Here is a 16182-nt window from a genome sequence, read left to right as displayed (position 1 = left end):
CTGAAAGCAAAACGAAGCGGCGCCCGAGATATTGAAAAGAAAACTACGTGATTCTGAAATTCATTTATCTCTTGCTCAAACGCTTTCCGGCTTGAAAAACAATGTAAATAAATTTGATTGTGAAAAAGGAACGAGGAGATCCCCCGAGTTTTTTGTTTATATTGTTCTCGATCGCGTTTCGTTATGAAAAACTTTCAACTACACTTGAGTGCTGTTCTTTTATCATAATTTATTATGTTTCGTTTTGGTTTTTACGTTGTGTGCATTAAGAATAGCTAAACTATAGTCGGTCATTTTTGTTCTGATTTGAAGGCCTTTGGTTATGCGCGTTTGGTCGCCATAGCAACATAATTTACGGACTTAATGAAACCAAGAGAAAATAAGGGGACAGAGAGGGAGGCACAAGGCGTTGGCCGGGATATGTTATGTCCACGAAAGTTATTTTTAGACGAGCGGAAGTCTTTGTTCTAGCGGAAGTCCGTCTTCTGAGACGTCCGCATGCAGTCTTGCCTCGCTCTCAGGTTCTTAGTGAAAAGAGAAAATGATGGCGCACGTGGAAGGCTGATGAATATATATTTTCTTTCAAACATCAGGCCGAGGTTGGCTTGCATGCGGACGTCTCGGAAGACTTCCGCTCGTCTAAAAATAACTTTCGTGGACATGACATATCCCAAGGGCTGGACCGGGAGCCTCCTTCTCTGTCCCCTCATTTTCTCTTGATGAAACTGAACTGCTCTCGTCCAATGAAAATAGAGTGATTTTTCGTCAGTGTTTCGGAAAAGAAATGCAATTCACTTACTTGTCCTGCTCAGTATCAGCTTCGAACAGGGCTTTGCATGAGGCAGCTGAAAGAGAAACAAAAACAGCTAGTTCAACAGTGATTTAACCAGTTTCTTTTCAAAATGACAGAGGAAAAAACTAATGGTAATAGAAAACAGAAAAACTTGCTGCTACTTGATCAACACTTTCAGCATCAACATGCCATTCAGAAGATCACAGGTACGGACGCAAACTGCTTGGTAACCCCAGCAGCTCGATTTAAAGCGACATCAAATACTGACCTATTTCGCAGTTATCTCCCGTGAAGCCAATCTTACAGTTGCAGCGGAAACCTTTATTTTTCAAGTCTGGTACACATGTACCTCCGTTTTGGCAAGATGAGGAGGCACATTGTGTCTGAAATGGGAAAAAAATCGTCTTTTATACACTACGGAAAATCGTTTAACTTCGACGTAATGACCGAGTTTCGGTTATTCTTTCTGTTTTTCTCGAACTTGTTTTTGTTATTATTTTTTATACACGTCAATCCTTTTATTCGTTGACATGAGCATGCTGAGATCGAGTATTGTCATGCCAAGATTTAATAGCAGTCACGTGATCACAAGTGCTTGGAGAACCGACCCAAGTTGTTAGCGAAGGCCATGAAATGGTGGACGTCGAGCAGCTAATTATACGTTTCTTGACGTGTAGGCTTTTCACGTGCTGCTGGGTAATTCTTGAAGTACTTGTGTTGCCTTTACAAATGGTGTTTCAACGATCTTAACGCGACGTTTGTTTTCATTGTGGAAGCAACTCTTCATGTCAGGATTCAAACAACCTTCTTCAGACGTTATTGTAAATAAATTATTCACGTTTACAGTGTAAGTTGAACACAGGATAATTGTCTGAGCAACGATGCCCCATTATCCGACTTTGGACACTTCTACATTGTTATAGGAACAACAATTGTTTTGGCCGCCCGGTTCCATATGCGAAATTTAAGCAAGGATACAAATCTCACGTTAAATGAAGCGTGGGTTAATTAGAGACGAAAGGACGAAGTGATCGTCGCACATAACTGGACAATTTAAGCAAATTAATTATCTTTTACAGACACCTGAAAAAGTCAGTTGGTTTCAACGGGATACGACCTCGTGACCTCTGAGATGCCGGTGCAATGCTCTAACAACTGAGCCATGAAGCCATTCAGTTCGGAGCACCTGCTCCCAGCTGAGATAATTTCTTGGATCACTTCTCCCTTTCGTAAATCTCACCTGAACAGAGAAGTGATGTGAAGTTGCGTTAACCCTAAATTCTTCGGGGTCTCTGTATCGATCAGAAGACAGCAACTCGCACCAGAGCTTGCCATCAGCTCCTCTTGATGCAGCCATGTTGAAAGACAGGCAAGAGGGATGACTCAGACATTCAAAAGTGCAGTCAAAGACATCGGCAACCGTGTGTGTACCAACTCTTGGCACATTCAGATAATGCGAGTCGTCTCTTACAAACACATCTTGTGGCACATGTGGGTGATACCATGTGTTTAATCCTGTACCACGTGACAGCATGCAAATTTTAGAATTAATAATTCTGGGGGCAACATTCATATCATATCAATTAAGTTCGAGGGCATACCATTCAGTCAAAAGTCCTGGAAATTTTGGTTAAATGCCAAATGGAACAGTCATTTTCCGGAGATTTTTTTTGGAAAATTTGTCCAGAGGTACTCCAAACGGAATTTCGGAAATTCGTGTATCATCAAGTTTACCGATTGTTGAATTTCACTTACAGAATGCATGGTCACTCCCACCGTAATTTTCCATCAAATAGTAAGCACCACTAACCTCTTTACCAGGTTCTGCACAACTATGTATATTCCAAATACTTAGGGAAAGTCCGCCGGAATTCATCACGAGTGTGTGATAGTAGAGCAAACTTAATCGGGAATAACATGGTTTAGCATTCTTATAGCACAGTCATTTTTTTGTGTAAATCATGACGCATTTCTATGCGGTTTTTTTTTAATCTCTGTGTATTAGAACCTTCTTCGTGGACATTTATGGATTCTATGACAACGTTATCTAAAATATTTGCAGCTTTTATTTCAAATCCAGGATTTTCTTTAGTTTTTCAGTCATTTCTCAGCGATTCAGGGATTCCTAAGTTTCCAGGTTCGGCCCATGATCTTCTTTTAGGTTGTCCGATGCTATACTAACCGCGGCTCGCTTGGCCGTCGAAAGTTTTCTTTGTTGCGACTGAAATAGGAGAAACATATTTGAGCTTAATTATACTAGCCGGGACCAACTCATTACGTACTCCTATGGAAAAAACAAGCGGAGAGGAAAAAATCCGAATTTGCCTGTTTTTCAAAAAAGCCTAACCCTGAAGGAGAGATATTACAGTAGGCAAACGTGCAATCAATTCTCGAGTGCCATGCCAAATTACTTCTGAGAAGAATTGAAAACATTTCTGCTTCTCGATCTCGTCAACTGACTTTTCTTTCGGAACACATGTTGTGCGTCCCCCGCAAATAAGTTAAGGAAACAGTGTTTCTTCAACAATGTCCCACTCCGAAACAGTATTTTTTCTTCGTTGTTTTCCCTTGCATGTGGTTGACTAGAAATTCAATATAAAGTCTTTATTAAAAACTAGTCTCAACAGACGTGAGGCTTTAAAGTCTTAATATGTTTAAAGGAGAAACATTGCGTTAATACAGTGTGTACAAAATTTACAAGATAAATAAGATAACCGAGGTAACCGCGTCATATAAAGTTAAACGGGCATCTGGTCATATATAAACGACTTTTTGAATTTCTCCGATCCTTACCCGAGGAAGCTGGTGTAACCGTTTTTGGCGGGAGCAATTCTTGAAGACGATGATCTTTGTAATAGTTATCTTGTTGAACAACAAGTTACATCCTTTATCTTCGCTTCAATTAGAATACAATTAATATCTTCAAGTAAAAATTATTCATGTCGAAACGCCCCTTTGCAAAAAAAATTGCTTTATTTGACAATACGGTGGTGACATGGCGTTTTGTTCAGAGAGCATCCTGTGGGGTTCCTTAACGCACACGAGCACGCAAATGAAAGCTTCAAATTCTAGTAGTGTTGATAAAGCTATTTTGCTTTAACTTAAACAACGCTGAAACATGGTGGAGTGGTAGTTATGTAGATATGTGGAAAAAGTCCTCATTTGCAAAAAAAAATTAATAAATAAAAAAAATAATGCTGAAAAAAAATTCCAGGGGTCAATTTAATAAAACTTTTACACGCGTAATTTACAAGTGCAGCTATTGTTCTCAGACTCTAAAACAGTGCCTACACTTGTAAATTACACGTGTAAAAGTTTTATTAAATTGACCCTAGGACAAGAGAGAAACAACTTGAAACGTGGATAAAGGAAAAGATAACTTACCAACCGCACGAGTTCCTTCTCGTACCACAGAAAACAAAACGAAGAGGAGAAAATAGCATATGACATGCGATAACATGGTGAGTAAATGACTGACACAGTCTGAAGTTAAATCCCGACGATACGTTAAAGAGTGAAGATTCTAGTAGTGTTGATAAAGCTATTTTACTTTGACTTAAAACAACACTGAAACATGATGGAATGGTAGTTATGTAGATATGTGGAAACAGTTCTCCTTCGCAAAAAAAAAAAAAGACTGAAAAAAATCCAGGACGGGAGAGAAACAACTTGAAACGTGGATAAACGAAAAGACAACTTACCATCTGTACGAATTCCTTCTCGTATCACAGAAAGCAAAACGAAGTGGAGAAAATTGCATGTGACACGCGATAACATGCCGGTGAGTAAATGACTGACCGAAGTTAAATCCCGACGATACGTACAACAGCGACGATTGCTATTAGCTTTTACTGCATGATCAGTGGAAATGTTTGCTAAAAACCCACAAGATCACACCACGCTCACTAAATGCTTGCTTCGTTTTTTATCAACAGCGTACTTAACACAAGCGCAATGACTGTCAGAGGAAACTAATTTATTAAATATTGATGACAATAATCTCATATGATTTACCAAATTGGGAAACTTCAGCGCCACTGAAAGTTCATAACTCACAAAATGAGTTTAACTTCCGTTATTGAAAGAGGGAGCAATTGAAAAAGTTTGACGATAATTCGATAGGGAGTTAACAAGTCTTGCCAACTCCTTGATAAAGTATTTAAAATACTCAAGAGCGTTCCGCACGAAGGACGGAAACGACTTGTTTTATGAGAACATCTGCTAAATATTAATTGTCATCTACTTCTGAAACTTCATACCTCCGAAGTAAATAATTCTTGTGTTGAAGTGTCACAGTATTTACCTGCAATATTAAACTTAGGGCTAGGGCAAACGTCGAACTTTTCAAGTGCCGAATCTAATATTCGACACATGAAAAGTTCGACGTTTGCCATAGGCCTTTAAATATTATTAGTTTTAAATATTACCTTGGTAGTCCATTATCGTATATCATACGTCAAAATGTAATAATTAATTGGTTTTTGGGAGAATTACCAGCAACGTTCAGTTTGTTCCTTCTCGAAGCAGAATATATTTCGCCTTTTGCCACTGAAAATAGCTTTGAGAAGATTGCGATACCGTCAAATAAAGAGTTTAACTTACCTCTGGGATTTCTGTCATTAACGGATCCTGAATTTAACTGGGAAAAATTCTGAGCAAAAGATTTTTGTAGCAATTTGACGATAAAACAGTGCGATAAATACATCTTATTCGATGGTTTAAGGTCGGTACACACGAGGGAGCTTGCTCCCGCAGCACGCTCCTGCAACACGCTCCCGGAGCAAAGCTCCCTCGTCTGCACCAACAATTTCTCGCGAAAAAGTATGTTGCGCAACAAAACTTTTGCTCCCGAGTTTTGCTCCCTCATATAAAACTGGTTTGATATGAGTGAGCAAGCTCCAGGGGCAAATCTGTTGCACGGGTCTGTTTCAGGAGCAAGCTCCCTGGTGTGTACTGAAATTTGCTTGCCGTGACATGACGTGTCTCCAGTTGGCCAATCAAATCGGCTTATTTTTTTCATCCACAACTCATTGCGAACTCACTTTCAAAGTTCCCATGCCCCAATCGGGTTGTTTCATCATTCAGCTCCCTCGTCGTGTCCTTCGTGTGTACTGGTTGGGATACTTACCCGGGAGCGTGTTTCAGGAGCAAGCTCCCGCGTGTATCGGCCTTTACGATATAATGCGCGCGGATATTTTGCAAGTTGCGCAGTACGAGCAATGAGCGAAATGTCCGCGAGTATTATATGTTAAACCGTCGAATAAGAGATTCCGGCATTATTCCACTACAAAAAGGTATTATTTTGCTTCAATTTTATTTGGTACGGGCCATCCTTTTTTTTTTTTTTCGTTTACCGTCGAATGCGTTTCCTGATATTGGGTCGGTCGGTCGGTCGGATTGAAAAAAACCCTAAAAAAGATCATAACCATTCTCGGATTCGGAGGCCTGGTACCCCAGCATCATAGCTGTGGAGCCAGGAAAACAACAAGACGTGAACCCAAAATCAATATGGCGGAAAAGTTGGTGGATGTTGTTGCAAAATTAAGACAGCGATCAACCCCCAAACCTCTTATGCGACATAAAAAATGGCTTAAAAACGACGCTAAATGGAGAAAAAAAAGGCGATGGCCATAGAGTGTTTCTAAAAAAAAATGCATCTGTCGTTCAGGTTGCTTCAGAACGATGTAAACAGCACAGAAATCCAGCCAAATGCCCTTTATTTGATTGTTTAAACGAAATGGCGAGTGACAAGCGATGACAAGCTAAATTCTCAGGCTTTGTATCTTGTTGAAAACAAAAAAAAAAAATTCGAGAATTCTCCCAACCCCACAAGTATTTAGATAAGGTTATGCAAACTCGGAAAAGGTCTTGTAATGATGTCATAAAATGACGTCCTCCGGGAAAGCGGAAAGCGTGGAGTCACAACCACGTTTATCATACTGTCATGCTAACACAGCTATTGACCAATGAAAGCACGCGTACTATCTGAGTTATTTTATAATGCAAGAAGTGGAAAAGAAGAGTATGAACCAAAAAACAATAAAATACAGTCACCGTGTAGAACCATCATTGTCACTTTTGCTATCCGAAACTTCCTGTAGTAAGTTCTTATTCAAAAACTCGTCCAGAAATAGCTTGGTCACTCTGAGAACGGAGTACGGAGAAACGTTGCATTACTGTTAGATTTTTAAAGGCCCTAGAGGGGTCTCCGTTATAGAAGTCCCTTCGGAGGCACTTTACTGCACCAAAATATATCCCATAGCTTTGATATGCTTGTCACCGTTTTTACTAGCCGCGGCCTCGTTTCCACACGAATTGGTGGTGTCGGGAGTACCTCCAGTGCCAAAGCCGAGTCTTGAGTCACAAGAATCACACTTGTCCTCGTTGTTACGAACAACGCCAATTCTTGCTTTGGAGTGGCTGGTGCCGCTACACAGAACATTAAAACCCTCTTTTAGACAAACACCTGTTTGCAAGGAAGCTTTTGGACCAATTAGCTTCTTCCATTCAGCCAGGCCAAGTGGTACGTTGCGATATTGCCCATCGGCAATCAGCGAATAGAGAGAATCAGCCCGTTTGTTAATGACGACGAAATTTGGGTATTGTGCGACAGAGATCTTCATACCGAGACAGATCTTGTTGAAAGGTGTGTTCCAGTAGGTTGGTAACTTTGTTTCTTGTGTGTCGAACCCAGTCTGTCCTCCAGGAAGGTTGTAAGATTTCTTGTTGCTCCAAAATGTCGAATCGTAGAGGAAAGTTCCCTGTTAAAAAAAAAGAAGAGAACCTCTACAAAAAAGGATCAGACATTCAAATTACGTTTTCGTAATTATGGACGGTTAAAGTGGCGTTTGACTCGTTTCGAGTACAAATAGCTCTGGAGGCATTATTTAATTTGGGGCTTGGCATAATTAAGCAACGCACCAATTCCAGGAAGGAATTCTCCATTTGGAATCAGAATGGACAATAGCAATAAAAACAACAACGACAACAACAACAACAATAACAACAATATCAATAGTAAATAAAAAAGAACGATCATACATTAAAAGTGAATGTCTAGTAGATTGAAATACCAGTACTGCATCGATAAGCCTAGGCACTTGGTGAGTGTGGTTAGCTTTTCAAGTTATTGCTAACACTTCAAATACTAAAAAAGCCAAAGTTTCGATTATGGTAATGGTGTTGTGTACCCGAATTCACCTCAATTGTATTTCTCGTCTGACAAAATACTGGACTCCTGAAATCTCTATAATTTTTACTCTCAGAGGGGCTCGATTCAGACTCTATTCCTATATACGTATTACGTCTTAAAGAGACATGCGCACCTTGAGTTTTACTGTAGCTTAGGGCAGAGATCGCGCGTTCTGACCACTGGTAGTACGTGGTTCAGCTTCCGAGGTGCATTTTTAAATAGTCAAATAGTCTTTCTCTCTAAAACGCTGTTCTTTTGTTCTGCCCGTTTCATTGGCCCTGAAAAGCCCTTATTGGGTGTGGTCAATTAAGTATGTATGCAGTGTATCGCAACAGGTAACTAGTTCATATTCAGTGTAGTGTTTTTTAGCTCCAACTGACTTCAAAACTGAAACCGTTGATTGGATTTAACTTCAATGCAGAGTTTCTACGATTTTGGCTTGCGCAGAGACAGCCAAAAATGCGTCGGAGTTCGCACGTTGGTATGTTTGTAAAAAATGAAAATGAAATGATCAGTGATCCGTGGAGCAAAGGCCGGTTGGAGTAAGTCAATATAATACCTTCTTTCCATCAATCTTCATGACCGGTGTCCATGCTCCAGCTCCACATCCGAAATCTCCAAAGTGACACAAGACGGAAGTTAGCCCAGAGTCCAATTGAAGTGTGGCAAGCACGCTTGTGTTAAATCTGTAAATTGGACACTTTAGAAATCAACGATGCATGTAATAATCGCGTTTTGAAGGGTTGAACGCTCAAAAATACGAACTAAGCAAGGTACAGATTTTGCTAGCCTGCTTTATGCAAAATAATATTGACGCAAAAGCAAATAAATATTAATACACAATTTTAGGAAGAGCACAAGGTAGTTTTTTGGAATTGTCGATCGAGAATTAAAAAACTGCCATCAGCAACAAAATTTGCGGTAATACAACAACATTAATTTCGTCCCACGAATATAAAAAGTTACCATCAGCGAAAAACATTTTGGGGGATTTTTGCTATTGTACATTTGGCTGCGATTTTTGAATCGCAAAATCGAAAGTGGCATCAATTTTAGCGGCCGCCTTTGATCAAGTTACCTTGCGCGTTTGAGCTTAAAAAAGCAAAATACCACAAAACGGGACAGGACATTACAAAATAAATCAACGTGTGAACATGTGAGCCAAAGGGCCTCTGCTGGCGCGGCGTGTGGGTGACCCCGCAAAAGGTCTTAATGACCCCCCACTTGAAAAAATTGACTGGAACGCTGCAGTTCAAGTTCAATACCACCCAACTCAGTGCCTTCCGAGCTTGTTTAATACGTACCACAGGCAGCCCAGGTATACGCTCAAGGAACGTCTAGATTGTTATAATGTTCTCGATCGCGTTTAAAACTATCATCTACGCCTGAATGCTCTTTTTGTACCATAATGGGTATTTTACTTGTCGTTTGCATCTATAGTCGGCCATTTTTGTCCTGATCTAAAGGCGTTTGGTACTGTAAGAGTCGTCGCTATAGTAACGTAATATAGGGAATAGGCCTTATTCGTGATGACGTCTGACTAGCTAATTTCACCACCAAGCCTCGAATTCGAAAATCAAACTTGTAAATTTTAGTATGAGCTAAATCCCAAAGGAGCAAACTTGTAAAGAAAAACCACGTGCAAACAGTATTGCATGTCCAGATGATGTGAATAATTTTGTGAGAACGAGGCTTGGTGGTGAATTTTGAGCAAATTTCATAATCATTCATAAGGCCTATTTGGAAGAATCTAGGATGAAACTGCACTGCTCTCGTCCAAATTAAGTAGAGAGATTTTTCTTCGGTGTTTTAGGGAAAAAAAAGCAATTTTCTCACTTGTTCTGCTTGTCAGCTTCGAACAGGGCTTTGCATGACACAGCAGCTGAAAGAGAAACAAAAACGATTAACTGCTAAGGAAAGATTTTCGCCAGAGAAATTATTCTGTTGTCGGCTTTCAACAGCCATATAACCAGTTTTTGTCAAAATGACAGAAGAAGAAAAAACTAATGGAAATAGAAATCCAAAAGATTTTCTACTTGATCAATACTCTCAGCACAAAACATATGCCATTTAGATCACAGATAAGAGCACAAACTGATTGGTAACCACCAGTAGTGACCTCGATAGAAGCGACATGAAATACGTACTTACCTATTTCGCAGTAATATCCCGTGAAACCGATCTTACAGTCGCAGCGGAAAATTATATTTTTGACGTTTGGTACACATGTACCTCCGTTTTGGCAAGGTGAAAAAGCACACTGGGTCTGAAATACGAAAACATCGTTTAACTTCGACATAATGACCGAGTTTCGGTCATTGTTTCTGTATTTCCGTTTTTACTTGGGTTAAATTGGTGATCCTCATTTTATCTAGGTTGATACGCATTTAGATGAATTGAAGAAACTTTTTTTGGAGCCTAGAGAAAAATTAGGGTCAGGTTAGGATCATTTTTGGTGATTACATATGGATATCAATTGACGTATTATAGAAAAGTAAAAAATAAAAAGAAGTGTAATGGATAATGTCCGTCGGTGTAGGGTAGTGGTGAATGCACACAGGACTATAAACCTGGAAGGTCTGAGTTCGAGTAACGGTAAAAGCATAGTACAGTACTTTGTTCCCTTACCATGTTGTAACCACTCTCGTCACTAGAGCCTCGGTTCGACCCAAGGCTCTGGAAAACTCTATGTAGGAGAACATGCACGTGGGGTCCTTATAGCCAAAAATTGGCTATTTGAACCTTACGGCGCCTGCTCACTCCTCGTGCTAACATGAATGAACCAATTAGAGAACCTTTTGATTGTTCTTCACGAGAGCCAATGAGAAGACACTTTGTTTCAGGATTCTCCAGAGCTCTTCTCTTGACTGAGGGAGAGAAGAGCTCTGGGGTCGAAGTTGCGTTGTAATTGCTGTAATGTTCATCATGAAAGGGTAAGTGTATGAATGCAGAAACCGGCAACAAGATGACACGAAACAATAACATTTGTTGAGATACGTAAGACAGGGCGTGTGGGAAGATATAGACGTTTCCAATCCCTTTTTGTTTGTTTGTTTGGGGGAGAGGGGGGGTTCATAGCTGCTTTAAGATAGGTAGAGCGCATATTCAACCTATGTAAAATGTAAAATAAAGACCAACTTAACCTGGGTAAAAACGGATTCAACCTGAGACCGGATTTGACCGACAACATATGCACATCAATTCTTTTACTGGTTGAGATCGGCATATAGAGAAATATGCGAGTATTGCTATACCTAGTGAATGTGTGTAAATTTGATAGCAGTCACGTGGTAACGAGTGGTCAGCTTATGAATAGACCTCTTTAGCTTGTACGTTTTGTTTTCCCATTTCAGATCACGTGATGTTCCAAAGGGAATTTTCCTTTTGTTTTTTCATAAGTTATGCATACATATGCACGCGCATAAGACGACATTTGAAAGAAACTGTTCCCTAGGGTAACATCACGTGGTATGAAATGGGAAAACAAAATGTACAAGCTAAAGAGGTCCATTAGAGGGCATCAATCTGCTTTATAGATTCCTGACGTGTTCTTTACGTTCTGCTGGCTAATTTTTGCAGTATTTGTGTTGTTTTTTACAACTGGTGTTTCAACGAAACGATTGTTTTCTTATGAGAACAAATCTCTATGTAAAGGTTCAGAAAACCATATATTCAGGCGTTATTTTAAATGAATTATATATGCAACTTTTAAATTGAAGATAGGACAATTGTCCGAGCTTCTAGGCTCTATTATTCCATTCTGAACACTTTTCCCGTTGTTAAGTTACAGGACAATCAAATGCTTTGGCTAACCGGTTGGAAGAGGAATTCGATGTAATTCTTAAATATAGGTATCTGCTCATAACAATGGAAAGGAGCTGTGAACACTGTGTTTATTATACAAATCTCACCTTAGCAGAGAAGTGGTGCGAAGTTGCGTTGGCCCTAAATTCGTCGGGGTCTCTGTGTCGATCAGAAGACAGCAACTCGCACCAGAGCTTGCCATCAGCTCCTCTTGATGCAGCCAGGTTGAAGGACAGGCAAGAGGGATGATTCAGACATTCAAAAGTGCAGTCAAAGTCATCGGCAACCGTGTGTGTACCAACTCTTGACACATTCAGATAATGCGAGTCTTCTTTTACGAACACATCTTGTCGCACATCGGGGTGATACCATGTGTTTAATCCTGTACCACGTGACAGCGTGCAAATTTTAGAATATATTCTGGGGGCGACATTCATATCATATGAATTAACCTTGAGGGTGCTTAACATTGCGCCAAAAATCCCGGAAATTTTGGTTAAATGCCAAATGGAACAGTTACTTTCCGGAGAGTTCGTTTGGAAAATGTGGATTACCTCCGGAGGTACTTCGAACGGAATTTCGGAAATTCCGGCATCATTTTACCAATTCTTGCGTTTCCAGGCCCTTTTTCGTGCGAAATTGAGTGTTGAGCGAAGGTAAACCCAGGAAAAAGAGTTTTGAAAACGGAACATTTCAATGGAAGTGTAATTTCACCGGGTGTTGGTCGGTATTTTCGTCAAGTCGTTGGACATTTTTTAAAAAATAACCCCTAATCTCTTCGCGAAATATACATATTCTATTAAATACTTAGGGAAAGTCCGCTTCTGAATTTGATCTCGCTGTTAGTTCATCACTGTCAGTGTGTGAGAGCAAAGCAAACTATAATCGGGAATAATGTGATTTACCATTCTTATAGCACATTTTTCTGTGTAAATATACGTATTTATGCACGTTTTTTTAACCCTCATATATTAGAACAGATGGCGACCTTCTTCGTATATGGTTATTTTTGTGGGTTCTATTCTTCTGTTGGGAGATAAAGCAAGGATTACGACGTACAACGGCTATAAAAAGGTTATCTAAAGATATTATTTTCCTTTTTTGCGTTAATTTCGTGATTACTGGAAGCCGGTCGACGTGAAAACCCATTGTTTTCGGGCGAGAACGGCGAGGAAATGCTCCAAAGTGTAACACGCCTTTGTCATTTTGTTCATTAATATTAAACCTATTGTCTCGCCAGGTGTTCTCCTAGCAGTCGTTGCTCTCTGCTTGAGGTCAGTTAATCGAACAAGTCTACTGTTCTTCTTTACTATCTGATAAGACTGCAGATCATCTAACCTTTTGCAGCGGTCATTTCAAATCCAGCATTTTATTCAGTTATTTCTCCTGGCAGTAACTCCTAAGTTTCCAGGTTCTATGCGGTTGTCTGATGCTATACTTACCGAGACTCGCGTGGCGGTCTAAGGATTTCAATCTTAATCACACGTTCACAATTTTCGAAAGTTTTCTCTGTTACGAGAAAGAGAAGGAAGGCATTTCAGCTTGATTACGAACCCGTCGCGACCAACTCATTACGTACTGCTACGGAAATATAAGCGGAGCGGAAGCAAATCCGAAAAGCCTCTTTCTAAAAAAACCTAACCGCGAAGAAGAGGTGTTATAACGCGCAAACCTGGAGTCAGTTCTCTCGCGTCACGCCAAAGTACTTCTGAGGAATTGAAAACAATTCTGCTTCTTGATCTCCTGAAATGACTTTGCTTTCGGAACAACAAAAATGCGCAACAAATGCGCAACAAAAATGTTGCGCGTCCCCCGTAAACAAGGAAAGAGTCAGTATTTCTTCAACAATGTCACCGAAACATTATTCATTCCTCGTTGTTTTTTCCCCTGTGGTTGACCAGAAATTTAAATTTAAGTCATTTGTTTAAAAACTAGACTCAACAACGTGACGTGAAGTTTTATATGTTAAAAAGAGAAAACATTACGTTAATTTATGAAACATAGGCATGGTAAACGAGTTAGAAAGGCATCTGTTCATATAAACAACTTTTTAAATCTTTCAGTTCTTATTCGAGGAAGCTGGTAATCATGTCCCCTTTTTCTTATAATCCTTATCCGTTGTGGGGAGAGCGATTGTTCAGTGAAGAAGATATACTTCTGTAGAGGTTATCTCGTTGAAACAGTTACGGCCCTAGTGTAACAGTTGATATCTTACAATTAGTTTGGGTGGGATATCCATGTAGAAACGCCTCTTTGCAGAAAGAATTGCTTTAATTGACAATACGGAGGCGACATAGCATAGAGTTTTCCGGGAGCTGGATACCGAATCTGCGTTCAAATCTCGCCTTGAAAACGGGACATCCCGTTGGGTTTCAAATTCTAGTGGTGTTGATTAAAAGCTACTTTACTTGAAGTCCAAAACAAGTTGAATCATGATGTAATGCTTTTTATGTTGAGGTGCACGTGGAAAAAGCTCCCATTCGCCAAAACAAAAACGTGGATAAAAGGAGAAGATAACTTACCAATCGCAAGAGTTCCTTCTCGTTTCACAGGAAAAAAAACGAAGAGGAGCAAATAGCATATTACATGCAAGAACATGGCGAGTATAATGAATCCCAAAGATGAAGGGCGTGAATATTGCTTTTAGCTTTTCACTGATGGAGATGTTTGCTAAAACGCGACAAGTTCATACCACGCCTCATTAAATGTTTGCTTCGTCCTTAATCAATACCCTAACACATGCGCAGTGATTGTCAGACCGAAAACAATTTGTTAAATATTGATGACGAGAATCTCATCAGCCAAATTGGGAAACTTCAGCGCCACAGCCTGAACCTTCATAACTCACTTCATTAGTTTAACTTCAGTTATTAAAAGAGTAGGAGAAATTGAAGAAAGTTTGACGATAATTTGATAGCCGGTTTTAACGAGTCTTACCAACTCCGTGATATAAAACTAGTTTAAAAATACGCAAGAGCGTTCCTGCCAAAAAATGAAAACAAGTTGTTTTGTGAGAACATCTGCTACATTGTCATCTACGTCTGAAGATTCATACTTCCGTAATAAACAATTCTTGAGTTGAAGTGAATTATTAACCTGCCATTAAACTTAAATATAATATTGCTTTTTAAATTTAGCGTTGTAGTCCATTATCGTATGTCATACGTCAAAATGATATAATTCAGTGATTGGTGTTTGGCGTAAATACCAACAACGTTCAATTAGCAATTAAGTAAGCTGAACATTGCACGTTGGCTCCTCTTCAGTCAACTGATGAGCCTTACCGAAGCAGAATTTCGCCTTTTGTTACTGAAAATATAAATTTCGACGATGCTCAGGGGAGATTGTCACGATCTTGTGACATTAAAATGGATTTTGATCAGAAAAAAAAAAAAAAACGGCAGAATACCTTGCCATTTTTTAAGCGCTTTTCTATGAAGCGCCGGAGATGCGTTTGTAGTGGAAAGACAGTTTACACGCGTAGTGCTTGGTTGGGTATTTGAGCTGTTCAGTGGACCTTAATAAGCAAGCAACCTATTTTTATTTGATACGCAATCAATGTGCGGCACTTTGTAAATGATGCTAATGGTTAGTGATACTGAGCTGTACCCAGTAAAAGTAAACTAAAGAATGGTTTCATTTGTCGCGCACGCAATACACTCTTTTCTTTTTTTTTTTTTTTGGGGGGGGGGGGGGGGGGGAAGTGTGTTATTCCCTGCGATGTAGTAGAAGAAATTATTTCCTCACTTTTCAGAAATGATAACACATTGACTCTAATCGTTCCAGCCGTTTAACGTCCTCTGGTCTTCGAGGAATTCCCAATTGCGAGACTCCCCGTAGCTACAATACTCGTCAAAAATCTTGAAACCCTTGTGGCGGTTTCCCCTTCCCCAATGTTGATTTGGGTATCACAAACACGCGTGGCTCAACATTGGGGAGGAAGAAGGCACATTTCAGTTGGGAAAACAGTGTGAAGTAGAAATCTCAGGAATTTTCCAGAAAATTCGAGAGAAACGGTGTCTGTTTCAACGATTTGTGACGAGTATTGTAGATTTAACAACGATTTCGAAAACATGTTGTGAAGAGTAACTTGGGGTGCTTTCCATGTGACAGAACTAAATGGCCAGACTAGAGATTTTGATGGACTAACTCTACAACGCCTTCAAATTACCGGAAAGACACACTTTGAGGTTGAAATATTTACTTCTCCGGCCAGAAGAATGCGAGGACGTATCGATGCAATTGTTCCTTCAAATTGTTGCATTTTCTTTGCAAACAAATACATTTTGAAGTTGCAAAACAATTTCCCAGTACTGAAGGTTGAAAAGGCTGACATATACTTATCTCAGTGTTCGTGCCTTTGCTTTTGTCCTTTACTAAATATCGCTCAGTG

The 16182-nt window shown here is 39.7% G+C and overlaps 2 protein-coding genes across 2 annotated transcripts in view; both read right to left on the bottom strand.

The window, feature by feature from the left end:
- Window positions 1–4714, bottom strand: part of LOC138025267 (uncharacterized) — a 62328-nt gene extending 57614 nt beyond the window's left edge. Inside the window, exons 1-2 of the mRNA XM_068872498.1 lie at window positions 4495–4714; window positions 2034–2308 (exon numbers count right to left, since the gene is read on the bottom strand). Coding sequence (XP_068728599.1) covers window positions 2034–2308; window positions 4495–4570 — 351 coding nt within the window. The 5' untranslated portion in view covers window positions 4571–4714. The remainder of the gene's footprint in view (window positions 1–2033; window positions 2309–4494) is intronic.
- Window positions 4715–6495: 1781 nt separating this feature from the next.
- Window positions 6496–14512, bottom strand: LOC138025264 (uncharacterized). The gene is made up of 6 exons (XM_068872494.1): window positions 14312–14512; window positions 11897–12171; window positions 10137–10251; window positions 9822–9867; window positions 8545–8671; window positions 6496–7554 (listed from the first exon to the last, which is right to left on the bottom strand). Exons 1-6 carry the CDS (start codon window positions 14385–14387, stop codon window positions 7030–7032), a joined length of 1164 nt encoding a protein of 387 aa, XP_068728595.1. The 5' UTR covers window positions 14388–14512; the 3' UTR covers window positions 6496–7029.
- Between the last annotated feature and the right edge of the window lie 1670 nt (window positions 14513–16182).

The sequence above is a fragment of the Montipora capricornis genome, chromosome 12 (assembly GCF_036669925.1).
Source record: "Montipora capricornis isolate CH-2021 chromosome 12, ASM3666992v2, whole genome shotgun sequence".
Taxonomy (NCBI): Eukaryota; Metazoa; Cnidaria; class Anthozoa; order Scleractinia; family Acroporidae; genus Montipora; species Montipora capricornis.
This window is presented reverse-complemented; position numbering and strand designations above follow the sequence as displayed.

Excerpts from the sequence above, each read along its gene's own strand:
- LOC138025264 (XM_068872494.1), bottom strand. The coding sequence starts at position 14,387 with ATGTTCTTGCATGTAATATGCTATTTGCTCCTCTTCGTTTTTTTTCCT. Across the intron at positions 8,672-9,821 it reads GAAGCTGACAAGCAGAACAA|ATTTAACACAAGCGTGCTTG; the intron begins GTGAGAAAATTG and ends TCCAATTTACAG. Across the intron at positions 7,555-8,544 it reads TGAAGATTGATGGAAAGAAG|GGAACTTTCCTCTACGATTC; the intron begins GTATTATATTGA and ends TTTTTTTAACAG.